The sequence below is a fragment of the Gobius niger genome (genome assembly GCF_951799975.1).
Source record: "Gobius niger genome assembly, chromosome: 6".
NCBI lineage: Eukaryota > Metazoa > Chordata > Actinopteri > Gobiiformes > Gobiidae > Gobius > Gobius niger.
In genome coordinates, this window is record NC_136857.1 from 13,145,483 (window position 1) to 13,162,695 (window position 17,213).

Here is a 17,213-nt window from a genome sequence, read left to right on the forward strand (position 1 = left end):
AACTCCACACAGAAAGGCCCTGTCCAAATGAGAATCCAACCCGGAACCTTCTAGCTGTGAGGCACGAGCGCTAAATCGTCTCACGACTTACTTGTGCCAAAGGAAGTCCCCGAAGAATCATTTGCAGCCGCGTTTATGTCATGTAAAAATGGACATGCCGACGGATGGAAATTAGCCCAAGGCTACAATCCGGTGTGGCTTATTTACATCCCTGAGACCCATGTGTGTTCATTAACATGCACTGTCCCAACCAAATTATATATATATATATATATATATATATATACATAAATAATAAACTGTGTGAGCGCATGGAAAGAAATTGATATTTCAAAAACATCTACATAAATTTGCTTCCTTTAGATATACATAATAACAATAATATTCTAATGTCTATTTATATTATTTATTTTACTTTTTTTTAATATATTGGCAAAAGCAAAAAGATAACAAATAACATAAGTTGAATGTTCAATAGATTTTCGACTAAGACAACCCTTAAATAATTATGAAAATGTACGTTAAATGTCTTGCTTCTCCTTTGTGAAGATTTAGACAGGACTGTAAAGGTTTTGAGAAATTCAAGATTTTCTTCCTTAATTTTGCTAATCGTGGATAATCGTAAAATTGCAATATTTTTCCTCACAATAACCGTGACTCAAAAATGTAGAATTGTGACATCTTTACATGCATGTAAATTCAAGAGGCACAAATCAGTGGCTCACACAGTTTTACGAGAGGAAACAGGAACAGGAAACAGAACATTGTTCATGAAGCTCAAAGAGGGGGATTCCCACTCTGCACAGGAAGTTGGAATCTTTTGCATGGATTGATTCCTTATTGTTGTTGTGGCCATGAAGACGTCACAGTTTACAACACTCGAATCCCAAAGTGTCTGACCCAAAGTTTAACCAGTGAAGTCAGTGAAGTGACTAAGTCAGAGTGGTTACCTGTTTGCCGTCAACTTCAATGTCGGCTATGTAGTTCTCAAACACAGTCGGGACGTAGACTTCAGGGAACTGGTCTTTACTGAAGACGATGAGCAGACAGGTCTTTCCACACGCTCCATCTCCAACAATCACCAGCTTCTTCCTGATAGCAGCCATCTACACGGAACACAAAGAGCAACAAACTATTGAATCGACACAGCTGGACAGTTATTGAATGCCGGCCCGGCATTTTTTTGAGGATAATCAATGTACATTTCCATTGTACTTTACACGTCTCTGTAATGTAAATGTTCAGTGCTTTAAATAAGCAGTGACTTTACAAGATGAATCACAGATTTAATTTCTTTCACAGCTCTAGTAAAGGCACACACACAACGTTAGGTCTTCATGTTGTGCTTTTAAAACGTTGCTTGGTATATGATCCAATCTCATTGCAGCATTTGCTTCATGTGTCTCCGGCATCAATTTACAAGAACAAAAACATTACAGCTTTTACAGGTAAGACAAGAATGGGTTTGAGACAACCGTTTAATAAAAATACTGGAAATTCAATCCAGCTCAAAAGCCTTATGTTCAAAATTAGTTGCTTTTCAACTGATACATTGCACAATAATGATATATAAATTAGTTTAAAGTAACTTTTAGAATAAAAAATCTGAAAGCATAGATCAATACATGATTCACAAAATGTTTCCTGTGTTGCAATCAAAATGTAATGACACCCTGCAGCTTTTTTGTTTGACCGTCTTGGGAATTCACCAATCAATAATTAACTATGTCCTAGATTTTAGCAGCATGTAAGTCATGCTCAGAAATATTAAACACATCACACAAATGGCCGGGAAACTATAGGCCCAATAAGTCTGATGTGTGCAGGTCACTTTGTTCACATGAACTTCTGAGGTTCTTTCACAAACAGAGTGAGCATACTTCTTCAGGGCAGTTTTATTATAATGCTAACTGTGGAGGACACCGTTTTGAAAAATATTTTAGAAAATAGAGCTGTGAAATTACTGGATAGCAGAATTTTGGTTAAAGTGGCAACATGCAACTGTATCTGCGGGGAAAAAAAAGTTGATATTTGTGCGTATTTGCCTTGTAGTGACCCAGCTGTATGACTGGTCAGCATGGCCACCGTGATGCAGTAAAGTAAAGGCGCCATGCTGACCACTGATAGCGCCACTGGGTCACTACAAGGTCAAATATGCACAAATATCAAAAGGTTTTCCACATAAAAAGTTCTACAGGTCTACATCCCTTGTTCGCAGTAACCGAACCTGGTTTGGAGTAAAACAAATGTGTGGAAAGCATTTATTTCTTGTTTTCCTCAGTAGGATACTGCTGAACAGAAACAAAATCACATGTGTAACTCAGTCATTAGACTCCAGTGATTGAGTTTAAGTGGTTTGTGGGGGCTGAGATTGGCCCCAGAGACATTCCATATGATGATTAATGTCGGGTCAGTGGCTGCTCAAACGCAGCGCAGTAAAACAGAGGACGACACAGGCTCTGCGGAATCTCTCACCCACTTTCAACATAGTCTCCCCAAATATCTGCACCTCAGCCCAGCACGATGCCGAGAGCTACTCTTCTGCATCAGTCAAAACCCAGTGTCCTCCACAAAGTAAAAAGACCACAGCAGCAAGCAAGTTTGAACAGAGAAAATACAATAGTGTAAAAAATACAACGGATATTTCCCCAAAAATAAGCAGTGAAAATAACTAGGTAATGCCGAAGATTACAGTCAAAAACTCAGAGGAGAGAGACAATACATTTTCCAGACTTTTTCACTTTTTCATAGTTTGGCTGGGGGTATCAAAGGTATCAAAGGTATCAAAACTTCGAACTTACACGTACATACTGTAACACTGAAAATAAAATAGTGTGGAGTGAGCGAAAAACTGTCGAAGAAAAAACTGTGAGGGAATGTCGAAAAGCAAAAAAAAAAATATTGTGGGCTAAGAGCTAGATGGCCACAGCTAGAAGAAAGAGTTCGCAAGTGGGTGCTTGAACAAAGTGCTGCCAGGAGAGGTTTGTCAACGGTGCAGTTCTGCCTCCATGCCCTAGTAGTTGCCAAGGCTGGTGCGACTTATAGTCCAGAAAATACAGTGCTTTAGTAAATGTACCGGAGTAGGCTACCGACCCCAGCAGGCTTTATACAAGACTCCATGCATAAGGAATAATATGTTGTCTGTACATATTTGTACAAGCTAAACAATAACATAACTGCAAAATTGATTGTGCTCTGAGCCGTTTTGAAAAGCTTGAGGGTCAAAATTGCAATAATTCCAAATCATTATGGTGCCTGACTGTTGCAAACTCCTTGTCAGTCAATCAGTCACACTGCAATTTATTGACTCGTCAATGAATAAATTAATAAATTAACTGCCAGTTGAACATATAAACATTTAAAAGAACAGGCCACTGTTTTTACATACTGAGATGTGTTCTTACCTGAGCTTGATGATGTACCTGTCTGGTCTGTGTGCGTGTGCTCAGTCAAGCAAAACGACCAAAGATGTTGTTAGCATTTGGCCTCTCCCAGCAAATTCCTATGGCTCCAAACAGGGGTGAAGTTGGAAGCGACCAAGCTCTTCCACGGGCACGCACAAAGACCAGACAGGTATGTATCAACTCATCTAAACTCAGGTAAGGACATATCTCAGTATGGAAGAACGGTGGCCTGTTCCTTTAATTCATTATTTTCAATTAGTGTAATTGCTGCCATTTTTACAAAAACAGGAAGTGACCTCCCTCTCTCCTGGTGCAGCTGAATTGTTTGCCTTTTTCAGTGATTTTCAGTGAATTGTTTGCCTTTTTCAGCGAACCACGTCGTTTTTCTGGATACTTTTGTACGTCTTTACCGTGTTTTTGTGGAGGTTTGGTGGATTTGTTTACTTTGTGAGTCCAAAGTGGTCCTGAAGAAAGCAGCTTTTTGAAGGTAAACAAACTGCTAGCTTATCAGCTAAACCCATTTGAGATCTACAAACATCTTCTGAGACACTGAACAGTGAAGAGGGACCAAGAGCCCCCACACCTGCAGCACGGAGGAGGCGTCACAAGAGGAGCTACAGGAAACAACAAAAGGGACCAACGAGGAGATGGTGATAGACTGTGGAGGGAGCTGTGCAGGAGGAAGAGGAAGGACGAGGTGGAGCTGACCAGTGCAGGACACCACGCTCTGAGACGGGGACAAGCCCAGGAGGCGGTGCACCGTTTCAGATGATCAGAGGAGACAGAGGGCAGCTACAGTTTCTCCATCCTCCAAGGTCATGCGGGTGGAGTGGCTGAAGGACAACGAGATCATCGACCCGGCCGAGGACAGGAACTTCTACATCACCGTGGACACAACCTGATCATCAAGCAGGCGCGCCTGTCCGACACGGCCAACTACACCTGTGTGGCCAAGCGCAAGAGCTCCACCGCCGTGGTCATCGTCTACGGATTTCCCATCAACCAGTGCTCCTCCTGTGACCAAAACAGTGAAGATGGCGGCCGCGACATAACGATCTTTCACCAAAGAAAAAAAAAGAGTGGTGCGCACTGAATGGGTGCTGCTGCCGGATGCTCTCACATCGAATGCAATTTCTCCATCTGTGAGATCAATAAAGTTCCATCTTATCTTATTTTTCAATCCAGCCTACTATAAGCATTATTTCAAAAGAGATTTTGCAATTATTAATATGAGACTTTCTTAAAAGTTCAGTTCAGTTACCATTAGCGCTATAAAACCACATCGGAATGTGTTTGCAAAAGCTCAAAAACATTAAAATAAGCCTGAGAAAAGAACAAAAATGTAAAAGATCGTGGAAAAAATGACAACTTTCCTTAAACTAGGAAACTACTTTTGGCGGACAGATTAAGTCAAACTGCACTTTTCAAGGTTGAGTCCATCCAACTTGAATTGAGAGCAACGGATGCAGGCCAAAGCGGCAGGAACCAAACAGGATCCTGAAATAGGACAGAGCCATAGAGACTCCCTGGTCCAATGTGTCAGTGCACAGCTTACAGGGAGTACAGGACAAGGAGAGAAAATATCACTTTTTTAAATCCTGCGCTTATCCTCCCGGAACCACCGCTGCAGTATCAGGGGGGGCCGGCCTGATAGAGGACTTGGTAGGCATTAGGCAAATCCTCAACACTGAAGCCAAACCGTTGGAGCAAGATTTCATATTACGTCACAGTTCACCAGATGCACAGACAAATTAGTCACGAGGCACCTTGAGAAAGCTAATCAGGATTTTACTCAGGACTTTAACAAAGGCCCGTGAGAAAATATGATGCAAGTAGCTAACCCATTCCAACCATTCTAACAGCAGTCTCAGGGACTGCGGTTGAGTGATTTTTTTTAATAACAGGAAAGGAAAAAAAAATATGGCAATGTAGGGCTTGGTAAGACAAACAGGTGGAGGCAAGAATGACAAACATGTGTCAAATAATGATTGAAAGAAGGGCCAATACAAGAGGAAGGAACGTACTCGTATCATTTATCATATCCTGTCCAATATAAGCAAGAGTCTTTATTGCATTTTTCTCCCAATCAATATTTCTGGCTTGGTTAAATGTGAGTAGAAAATGGCCACCAGAACCTAAGCTTAAATTTGATTGCAGGAACAGAATTCTGACCATAAAGACTTGGACAAGATGTTTCACCCACCTTGCTTGTGTGAATGTAGCGTATGAGAAAATGAATGGTTGTGGTTGGAGGGGGCGATGAAGCAGATATATAAATATGTTTTTACAGCTTTAAAGTAAGAACATTGTGTCCCAAGGCACTGACTGCTCAAAGCATAGTATCAAAACTCAACCTCTGCTCAGAGTCCCATTATTTGTTTTTAAACAGTCCGAAGTAGGACAGACTCACAGTTCTGGAGCTTTATTCAATAATTTTGTTGCAAATAAGAATGGTCCAATGCTCGACTGGTGGGGTCCTCTATGCCTGGGTGGACTAATGTTTTATTTTCCGTGTTTGGAATTTTTTTAATGATTGGGCACAGGTTCCGGAGAGCAGCCTCGCTTACGTCAGTTTACCTCACACCAGCTGTGGCCACAATAAAAGCTAACCATCACCGAGTGTGGAGTGAATGAACGACTACATGACGTGTAGCACCGAGAGAAGCGTGTCAACCGGTTATCTGCTATTTTTTTTATTATGTGTAAGGTGTGTGTGAGTGGAACACACTTACATCACATTTGCCGTCCCTAATCGTACCATAAACCTAACCCTCGATCAGGGTGGAGGCGAGTAACAGGTTAAGCTGGTCAAGCACAATACAGCTGTAAGCCATTACTAGAATTATCATCATTAATGGTGACGAGTTGATCCAGAACATCCACAACAAACACTGCCAGTGGTTGTAATGGCACTATTTGAAAGTTGCGCATGCTCACCTCCACTGTCCTCCTTCCAAAAAACAAAGCAAGGCCACCACACACTTAGCTGTAGTACATGCGGCTACATAAAATCCAATCGTGTGACAAGATAAAAGAAAAGTGCTGCTTCTCCCTGTAATCCAGAAAACATGTCTAACTTCAGTACTTCACCAAATATCCTTTTAGGGATTTCCTGTAAAAACAGGAAGGGCTCCCTCAGAGTCATTCTCCCCTGTGGACGCAGTGAGGAAAACATGGACTAACTTTTCCAAGAAGTGATTGAGAAATCTAAAAAAAGACCAATGTGTGTGCTATAGAGTGCCAGATGAGAAGGGAAAGCAATATATCTGCACACAGACATCTTCCATATCTACCGTGCTGTCCATCCGTGAAACTCCCATGTTCATGTAAACAGAAAGTAGAAAGCTCATAAGATACACCCTGCCAAGAAAAACATTTGTTTTATAAGGGACCGCTGGAGCTCTCAGGGGAGTCTGGTAATCTCAAGGATATGAGAAGATTTGGTTACTCAATATTATAATACAACAGAGAATGAGGGCTTAAACTTAGTAATGAAACAAAAGTGCCGTTTTACTTAATCGGTGTGTCCATAACAGACCAAATATGTACATTGGGTCTTTCAAACCCACAGATAGCTAAACATGACAGTCCAATCTCATAAATATAGGTTCAGTCAAGAATTCCCCAGCGTAAAAAAAGACTTGGTCATAGTTAAACAACTATTTTGTTAATGCTCCTTTCCTGGAATATATGTTTGAGGTCATGAGTAATTAATAGCGAGATCAAAAGTCAAGTCTGCTGTTCAGTAGCAGCAACAATGACTCAAATACCAAGCCAATAATGTCATACTGTTTTACAGGAAACTAAACAACAATGTTACTGGTATGGCCAGTCAAGCTCTCTGCAAATCACAAATGATCACACAATTACGGGCATTTCCATTTTCCACCTATGGCCACTCAAAGTGCTTTACATCAAGGAACCACTCACCCATTCATGCACCAATGTACGCAGACAATGGAGGCAAGGCGGGTGAAGTGTTGTGCCCAAGGATACAATGACACAGTGCACCTGAGGGAGCCGGGATTCAAACAACCCTGGCTCTATGAGCCATTGTTCATTTCATATTATTGAAATGTGCCCCTTTCATTCATGTGTGTAGACTAATATTATAGGCCACCTCCACACACACTAATAGGAAACATTTCCCCTTTAACTGCCAGGATGAAAAGACAAACACATTTCACACGAACTATGGCACAAGATTGAGGCATGGATAGAAGGAATGTTTTTAACTGTAAAGAATGTTCCACTATAGAGTGTCTGCAGCAGGAGATACTGGAGATACTGTTGTTGTTGGAGCATACCAGGGCGAGCACAAACATTTGTGACAAACAACATTCCCAAAAGAGCAGGAGCTGCGTCAAAGTGAAAGAGCCTGGATCAGAGGGAGGGACAGCCTTCTTACCTTCTTGGGACTTTGAAAACATAGACTTAGTCATTAAATAAATAATTTCACATGGGTGATGATGACTAAAATTTAGGCGTTGCTAGAGACAGAACAATAAAACCGGATTCCTATTCCCATTCACTGGACTGACAGGTTTATAGATTTTTATTTATTTATTTTTTTAAGCGAAAAAATGTGTGGGCTGAATGTTTACGGAAGCTCTATCCCTTGTCAAAAGTGTATTTCTACTCAAAACACAAGAGCAGACTGAAGATGTGTCCGTATTTTCACAATCGACAAATACTTTCGCTGTACACAAGTGACAAGTTTTAACTCGCTATGACCTTATATTATACTTTACGCAAATTAATGTCCGTGAAGTTTCTTAGCACGTAAAACAGTCCAATCAAACGTTATCCTTAAACAATATGGTGGTTTTACCCATAGAAATAAAGGGTATGGTCTTACCGTGTGCAAAGTATGCTTTCAAAAGTCGCAGAAGCTTCGCCTGCCCCTGTTCGCTGTGTTTGGTTCACTGCGCGAGAGACGCAAATGAGCTCGTGCAGGACCGTCGACATGTAGGACCCGCCCTCTTTGCTACTTCACCGTCTACTAGTCTACAGCAGTCTAAACCATGGATCTATAAACAAGGAATAAAAAGTTGTTCCTGGTTCACTACAGCCATTTCAATATGTGTGTTTTATAACTAATTGTTGTATAATAAATTAAGAAAAAAAAAGTACTTCGAAAAATGATTAGGCTACAGAACACGTTGCCTAATAATTTGAAAATCCTGCCCAAATAAATGCCATAGAAATATATATGTATGAATAATTCTGAACAATAAATTATAATAAATAAATTATCCAGTCGCTTTTACCACTTTAGATCTACTGGATGTTTTTTTTTTTTTTTTTTTTACTTCAAAGTACAGATAGGATACTTAAAGGAGCATTCTTTGATTTTTTTAAATTATCTGTTATTGGAATAAAATTAGTTAATAATTTAATTTGTCCTTTAGTGTATGGTAAAAGCAGACATTTGTCAAAAAAATAAAATAAAAAAAATACTGGTTTTCAAGCCTTTTAAACAGTCATAAAATGTCAGGCTATAGGCATAGGCTACTTTACAGTGCAGTGACAGTTTTCAGTGAGCGTTTGAGATGAGTTCGAGATGAGTTTGGACCAGAAGCAATAGCAATTTGAAATTTGAGTGATCCTGTTTCTTTGTACAATCAGGTATAGCTCCTTTAATATAACCCGAGTACATGTAGCCTACTTGAATAACTTTTTGAAGAAATTGTACTTCTTAAAGTAGTTTTATCACACAATACTTTTTACTTATATAATGAAGTATGTACTCCACCGTTTCCACTGTGAGTAATTATCTAAGTGGCAAATGTTTCATTTTGGTCGATAAAATCTTTAGAATTATTTCGTTTTTCTTTATTTTCTGCCATTTTCTTGGAATGTTCTTTATAAATATCACGATTACCACACGATTTTATGTTTCACTCAGTTACTCACAGTACTCAAGTAACATGAGTAATTGTTTGATTCACTACTTTTTACTTGTACTTGAGTAAAACCTATTTTAAAGTAAAGTTAATATTTTAGCTGTACTCTAACACCCTCTGAATATTACCTGGATAGAAGTAAAAAGTACTGTAATAAAACGACACAAAGAAATTAGTAGTTTGGATCAGTTTAAACTATGGTTGTTCTCAATTGTTGCCTTTCCCATCCTAGGAAAAAAAAAATCGCTGCCCTCTGCTCATCCGCTAAAAGGTGGAAGAATAAACTGATGAAACAGCGACATCTAGATGAGTGAGTTCAAGATGCAGCAAGACATTTAAAAAGCATCTGTATGAGAGAGGACTTAACCTACAAAAAGCGGTTTACGGACAACATGAAAAAAATATTGATTTCAGTAACTATTTTTATTCCAGAGAGTAACTTAAAAGAAATCATATGTTGCAAGGTCAAATAAAAGGATGTCTGTTCACTCACAAAGTAATTTATGATACGCTGAAAATAGTCATTACCAGTGCCACATAGGTACATATATTATAATATAAAGTACAAAATGTGTTGAACGACTTTCAGGCCAATAACAGACACACACCACTAGAGGAATCCATAATATCAATCTCACTCACAACCCCGTACAGTGTTTCGTCATAAAATGCACATTTACTGGTGTGGAAACTGAAAACCTGCACTGCCTCCACTCTGCATTCTTGTTTTTGATGTGTCTTGGATTTCAAAACCTTGGCTGCATCTTTGGAAAATTATTCATAATTTGTCACGGGATGCCATTTATATCCACCAACCTGGTCTATTCCCCTCCTACTCTGTCTTGGCACTGTTTCTCCTTCAAAACAGTATTAGCAGTAAGGTATGTCGGCTACCTCCTCTCAAAAGTGTCTTTCATCTTCAGCTTCCCCGGGTATCCATAAATGCACCACTGGGAGAAGGGACGAGAGCAGAAGAGTGAGAAATCCCAGTCACTGGCTGGCCACTGTGTATTTCCATTAATCATGAGAATAGACGTTGTCATGGGGGAATATCAAGGTTAAAGTGATAAGTTGAAGCCGTGAGGTCCAGGTGGGTAGGGGAAGCACGAGGGAGGCATGAGAGATAAATGAATGAATGGAGAGAGTCCCATTCGCTCACACTGAGCCACCTTCAGTCCATTACACGGCATTCCCTCGATGGGTTTTCTGTGCAAGAGAGAGATGGAGTTTAAGGCAATTTAGACTTCAGTTGAATCTGTATCTAGTCCAAAATACTTGCGCTAGAAATCTTGTAAGCGAGCGCTGCATTAGCATGGAAACAAGGGATCGACAAGTCAGTAAAACTTTGTAAAGCTTGTGTTAATCCATCTTATGTACTGAGCCAGAGTGGTTCATGCATAGATGAGTGAATTTTGACTTGAGGATTTTCTATAGAGTAGGCTGTTTGCATACCCAACACTGTCAATCTCTTCTCTTTTATGGTGCTTATAGTCAAGACATTTCATTTGTTGATGTTGCAACATTTCTATTGCCATGTATGCGTTAGACAAACAACCACACACAAAAACATGAGATATAGTTGAAGACGAGGACATGGCTTGTGATCTAGAAACCCTCTACATGTGTCACATCAGAGTTTAGATTTATTTCGTTTAGTTGGTCGGGACAGTGCATGTTAATGACACACACATGGGTCTCATGCATGTAAACACGCCATGCCAGATTGGAGCATTGTCCCACACTCGCACTCACAAACACACTCTCGTTCATCTGGGCCTCTTGTACATGTTTGTAGTGGTGGGGAAACCAGAGTACCTGGAGGAAACCTATACGCGGACATGTGGAGAATGTTGCGAATCAGCCAAAGAACCCAGAAGCAGACACGGAAAATGGTGCAAAAAAGCGAAGTGTTTATTTAACAACAGGAGTTTGTCGGCATCTTCTTCCTTGCAGGTTTTTCTTAGAGTTGGATGGAGCGGTATAGAACGGGAGGCAGCAGGAGGGAGCGGGACGGACCAATTTGGAGCGGGGCGGACTGGGACGGAGCAGGACTGAGTGAGATGCCAGGTGGCTATAGTTCGGAGTAAGTATTCTGGTATGGTAAGTGTAATCAACAAAGCCGGAACGTATTACTGACATGCAGAGTTTTACGATCTGGCACCGCTGAGCTCACTGGAGTGGTTGAATCTCCTTTATTGTAGAGTGAACTCATCTGAGGAGGCCCCCAGCACACATGCCTTCACTCCTGCAGTGTAAAAAAGGGGAGTCAGGGAGTGGCAGAAGGTGCTGGAGACAGAGAACATGCAAACTCCACACAGAAAGGCCCCGTCCAGGTGGGAATCGAACCCGGAACCTTCTTGCTGTGAAGCACAAGTGCTAACCGCCCAGATTTTAGATGGTTCTCAACTGCTAGTGCTTGTGACCCCCCACAAGGCATTTTTTTTCAAATTACATTGAAAACGTGCTCCCTCTTGCTGGGTTGCAGGTTCTACAATATGATGATGTCACTGGACCCAACGGGGGGCAGGAGCCAGTTTTTTTTTCCTATTAACAGCATTACACTTTCACAAGTTGTAGCTAAAAAAGAAAATGTATGAATTAAAAAAAATATCATTAATATCAGTCACTGGGTCCATGATCTCTCTGTACAAGACCAAAAATTTCCTCAAAAACAAAATAATTTTTCCTCTATATAATAGTATAGGCCTTTAGAATGTGGTGATGTCATATGCATCCCAGATCTGCCAACATTCAGAACTTATCTCTTAACATGGGGGTTCTGACCCTCAGGTTGGAAACCACTCAAGGCAATAGTGACTCTAGATTTAAATTTACAGAAATGTTCACTAATTGGAGAAAACTTGCAATATTTATTTTAATTGTGTATAGCTTGACATGTATTTGTATTTTAAAATGCATCCAACACATTTTCTAAACATGAGCATTTTTGAAGATGCTATAATCTGACCTTTGCTTCCAGGGTCTGAATGAACGAAGTGTGAGACCAATATTTCAGAGACTCCTTTAACTTTACCCTCCAACATATGTATTTTCAGTTCAAGAATGAGAAGTCAAAAATAAAACAACAATAAATGAACACATTTCATGATGGACAATATTGTCATTTTTAAACAGCTACCAAAGACATCAACGCTTAACTTCAACTTTTTCATTTGAGACTGAGCCTTCCCTTTTCTGATCTCATTGCGATAAGAACTAAAGCTGTTTATGAGATTTCCCGCAGAACACAAAAGAATGTCTTGGATCTGGAGGGACAGACAGACAGAAGTGTCAGAGGATTACAGAGAAGAGCAGGAGCGGATGCCTGTCCCTGAAGCAGCTGCAGCCGAGTGGAACAGCGTAATCCCACACTTTTATGACTCTTGTGTTTTCAGGGAAGAGGTCAGGATTATGAGAGTGGGCTGCCTTATAGCCCTATATCTCATTGTTGGGGCAGATTATAAAAACATGAACCCCGTCTCCACACTTGCTGAAATATGAAACTCTGAGAGGACAATACATGGATGCATAACAACAATATATAGTCACTCACTCTTGTATGAAACAGTCACTAAAATCTACACAGCCATAAAAGAGGAAAAAACATTCATTGACTAATCCATGTCAAAAACGTGTGATCTATGCACTTTCTGGTATTACGCAATCTTCACATCAATATATTTTGTTTTCTTCCTACTGATTTCTGCTATTCACATTCAAACATGCATTACAATCCCTCATAAATCACTCCTGGACTTTACACAAAGCACAAAAGCCTGTGTGGTCGGTGTTATGAACAAAATCATTTCAGTTTGCTTTTGCGTTTCTGTAATCCTAATGACAGTGTCACTATGCACACGCATTTGAAGAGGCGCGTGTAGCCAGCTCTGCTCTGTGTCTAAGAATAGCTTTTTATATATTGCAGGCTCGAGCAGAGGTGCCCTGGTGCCATCCTGTTGTGTCTGCACTTGTGAGGAGTTTGACAAGCGGGGGCTCGGCATAAAGGCCTGACATTTGGAGAAGAGAGCTGCAGCGAACGTCGCAGTGACACATTTTTCTTCATTTCCTGTACAAAGACACAGGCCGTGGCTGTATTTATCAGAGAGGGAGAGCAGCGGTCCACCGTGTCCTTGGGCCTATAGGAGCGTGAGCGGACCACTGAAGAGGAGTGTGGCTTTTCTGAACGAGTCAGCTTTACAACAAAGCGCAACACGTTCTGGACAGTGTCAAAACAAACAAATTCATCTGCATAACCTGTACTGTCAATATCCTGTTGTGTGGATGGACTATTTCATTGGTTCTCAAAATGACAGGTCATTTTTTTTTTTTTTTATCTTGTTGTCCTCCACCATTGGCCCTTATGTAAAACTACTTTATTTGTGATTTGGTCCTATTTTAGTCCTGGTTTTGGTCTAGTTTAGCTCAAGTTTTGAGTCCACTTGTATGGTTTCGATCTGATATGGTATACTCGAAACAGCAAGAGGTTTTGTGCGGCACTTGGTGTGAAATAAATTGGAGAACCATTTGCGCATTAACCTCTTAACCCACCGGGCATATGTTTTAGAGCTTACAGCCTATAGGCCGGTCTCATTTGAAAGCTAAGGCCTACAAAACAGTAACGTAACTTTATTGTGTCACATTTTTTAAAGCGTTTCTATTGTGTTTTTGTAGTTTTTTTTGTCAAGTATTAGTCACTTTTTTATCGCATTTTTGTCACCTTTCTGATGCTCTTTCGTGGCTTTCTTTTTGTTGTTTTTATTGATTTCTTGTTGCTTTTTCAGTGCTCTTTAGTCGTATGTTTTCAGCGCTTTCTTTGTTCTGTTATTGTTGCTTTTCCACCACGTCTTTTGCTGCGTTTCTGTCACATTTTGGAAGAGCTTTTGTCACGTTTTTTGTCATGTTTTCGTTGCTTTTTCATCACTCTTTAGTCGTGTGTTTTTGTTGCTTGATTTGTTGTGTTATAAACTGGAGAAAATGTTATGGGGTTAACAGTGATCATTGGTTTTGAATGTGAACCAGAAACACCAACTCGATCTGGAAATCCTTCATAAGACCAATGAGATTTCACCCAAATAGTGAATATAGCGATGTCTGGTACAAGATGCCTGGGCCCATCTACTCAGGGAAAGAACTATTGCCTTGGTGGGTCACTGTCTGGTTCCTTCCAATAGTATTCAGTGTGACTTTAAAAACAACCTTATGGATATCCATCACATCCACTCTCAGCGGCAGTAAACATGTGCCTGTGTTGTGTCACTCTGCAGCATTAAAGAGACGATTTGGACCAAAGGAGATCACTGCACGGTGTGTCGGGGACGTCTCGCCTGTAAACGTAGCTGTAAAGTAGTTACCCTCTAATGAGAGTCTCCAGTCAGCCTCATCAGGTTTTCAAGCTGCGATTCGAGGCCATCAATTTGCAATGAGGGCGGAGACTGAGCTTTCATGCTCATAGCAGCTTTGAAGAATTTAGTCGGTTTGAACATTTACATCTGTGACTGAGTGAAAGGAGTGCGGTATAGACAGAAGAGGAGCGGGAGGTGGGGAGGGCGCACCCCGCTGCTATCTCAGATAAAGTGTTCTTGGCCCAGAGCAGCGCCGTCTTTCAACTCGACTTACAGCCTCTGATAAGTGATCTAGTGTAACGCATATTATTCGAAGTCCTACCAGGAACTTTTCAAGTATGAAATGACTTACTCAGCATTTACAGTTGGAACATAAATTGGGCCAAACTTTTAATTTCCCTTCTTCAGAGATATGAACTTAGATAGACAGTTAATCAGACCAGTTGACCTCATGCTAAATCAAAGGCCCACAGGATTATGCTGTGAAATGATATGAGAACAAACAAGCATGCACAGAGCCAGGCGCGCTCCAGCTGTTGTCTTTCATGTGCTAATGCTGCCACTGTCTGCCAAACATGCACTGAACAATGCAGGATATGGTGCAAGCCCAATATTACACAAAGCAGAGCATTATTATGAATCTCAGTTTGATTATGTTTACCGGTGGTTTCTCAGGCATCACGCAGTTAAAACATGTATGTGGTTGTTGGTATTAAAGGGGTTGCAGCCAGGTGACAGGAGAATATCCCTGCTACTTTAGGCCTTAGGCAGTCAGAGCGTTTTGTGTAACCAATCAAGTTAATGCGGTTTTTGGTAGTCGTCCACTTAATCTTTAACAAAGAGTTGCCAAAAACACGATTTAACATCAAAAGCCTAAGCGGCAGCCACATGTCGGATAATTACTGTTATAATTATGATGATTTGCAAAGTCCTGTGTCAGTCTCCACATGTGCTCGGATTATCGCATGATCCCCCGCTTATTCCCATGTCATCTGTCAGTTTCGAACATTTACTCCCACATTTTGGTCAAATAAGGGCGTATCCAGGGAGGTGGCCACCCTTGGGATCTGATTGGCCATCCCAGGAACAACATGGATCACAACAAGGTCATGTAAAATGTACTTATATACAAGGAGAAGAAACAAACTGTATGCATGAAGCTTGATGTAGAAATGTAAGCGCCCAGACTTTAGCTTAATCACCTGCCAAGTGCCTTTTCTCCAGTTCAGCTTTACCCAAATGTAAAAGATCACAGCCTATTGGCCAGAGAAATGCTTCATTTGAAAGCTAAGCCCTGCAAAACTGATTTAAATGGATCTTTTCATTGCTTTATTGTCACTTTTCTCTTTTGTGGTGTTTTTGTCACATTTTCATTGCTATTATGTGGCGATTTTTTTCAAAAAGCTTTTAGATTTAGGTAAAGCTAAAGGCACTCGGTTAAAGCAGCAAAGAGATGGGCCTATCCTGGTTCCCAAACTTTTTATCTTGAAGCCCCAACATTGCATTTTGGAGTCAGGCCATTTAATTTGCTCAAATAAAATCTTCTGTATCACTTTATTTTACAGTACCTTGATACATTGTAAGTTTAGTACAATGTAATGTGCTCCGTAACAATCTGTAACTTGTGGGTTAGATACACAGCAGAATAACTTAATAACAGTATTAGTACTTTGTCGGTACATAATGTAATAGGACATTGTCATTTGTTGAATTTGTAGCATTAGCAGGTCAAATTTACTGAAATCAAAAGCTATTTCAATCAAAAAAAATATTAACAGGTCAAGTTATATTTTACCATCCCCTTGTGTGATAGCAGCGTCAAAATTCTTAAATCCATTAAACTTGTGAGTTTTTGGACAGTTTTTGCTTGGATTTGTTTGCAGGATGTCAGAATAGCCTCCCAGAGCTGCTGTTTGGATGAAAACTGCCTCCCACCCTCATAGATTTTTTTTTTTTTGTTGAGGCTCCAAAGGCTCTCAATAGGGTTGAGGTCAGGGGAGGAGGGGGTCCACATCATGAGTTTCTCTCCTTTTATGCCCATAGCAGCCAGTGATGCAGAGGTATTCTTTACAGCAGGACACGGTGTGTTGTCATGATGAAGATGATCTTGTTACGGAAAACGCGGCTCTTCTTTTTGTAGCATAGAAGACAGTCAGAAACTCCACATCTTTTTCAAAGGTAATTTTCACACCTTCAGGGAGCCTAAAAGGGCCTAAAGGGGCCGACCAGCTCTCTCACCATGATTCTGGCCCAAAACATGACTCCGCCCCATCGTTACTGACGTCACAGCCTTGTTGGGACATTGTGGCCATTCACCAACCATCCACTACTCCATTGATTTGACCATCCAGGGCTACATGGCACTCATCAGTGAACAAGACTGTTTGAAAAGGAGTCCTCATGTATTTCTGAGCCACTGCAGCCGTTTCTGTTCATGAGCTTCAATTAACAGTTTAGGGGAGGCCCGGATAGAAGGTTTTTGCACAACTGCAGCCTCTGGAGGGTCCTACACCTTGATGTTCGGGAGACTCCAGAGGCACCAGCAGCTTCAAATACCTGTA

The 17,213-nt window shown here is 40.7% G+C and overlaps 1 protein-coding gene across 1 annotated transcript in view; it reads right to left on the reverse strand.

Annotated features, from left to right (window-relative positions):
- Positions 1-17,213, reverse strand: part of LOC306964035 (rho-related GTP-binding protein RhoA-A-like) — a 470,655-nt gene that overhangs the window by 3,434 nt on the left and 450,008 nt on the right. Inside the window, exons 2-3 of the mRNA XM_079557876.1 lie at positions 8,263-8,308; positions 951-1,106 (exon numbers count right to left, since the gene is read on the reverse strand). Of these exons, the coding sequence (XP_079414002.1) occupies positions 951-1,106 (156 nt within the window). The 5' untranslated portion in view covers positions 8,263-8,308. The remainder of the gene's footprint in view (positions 1-950; positions 1,107-8,262; positions 8,309-17,213) is intronic.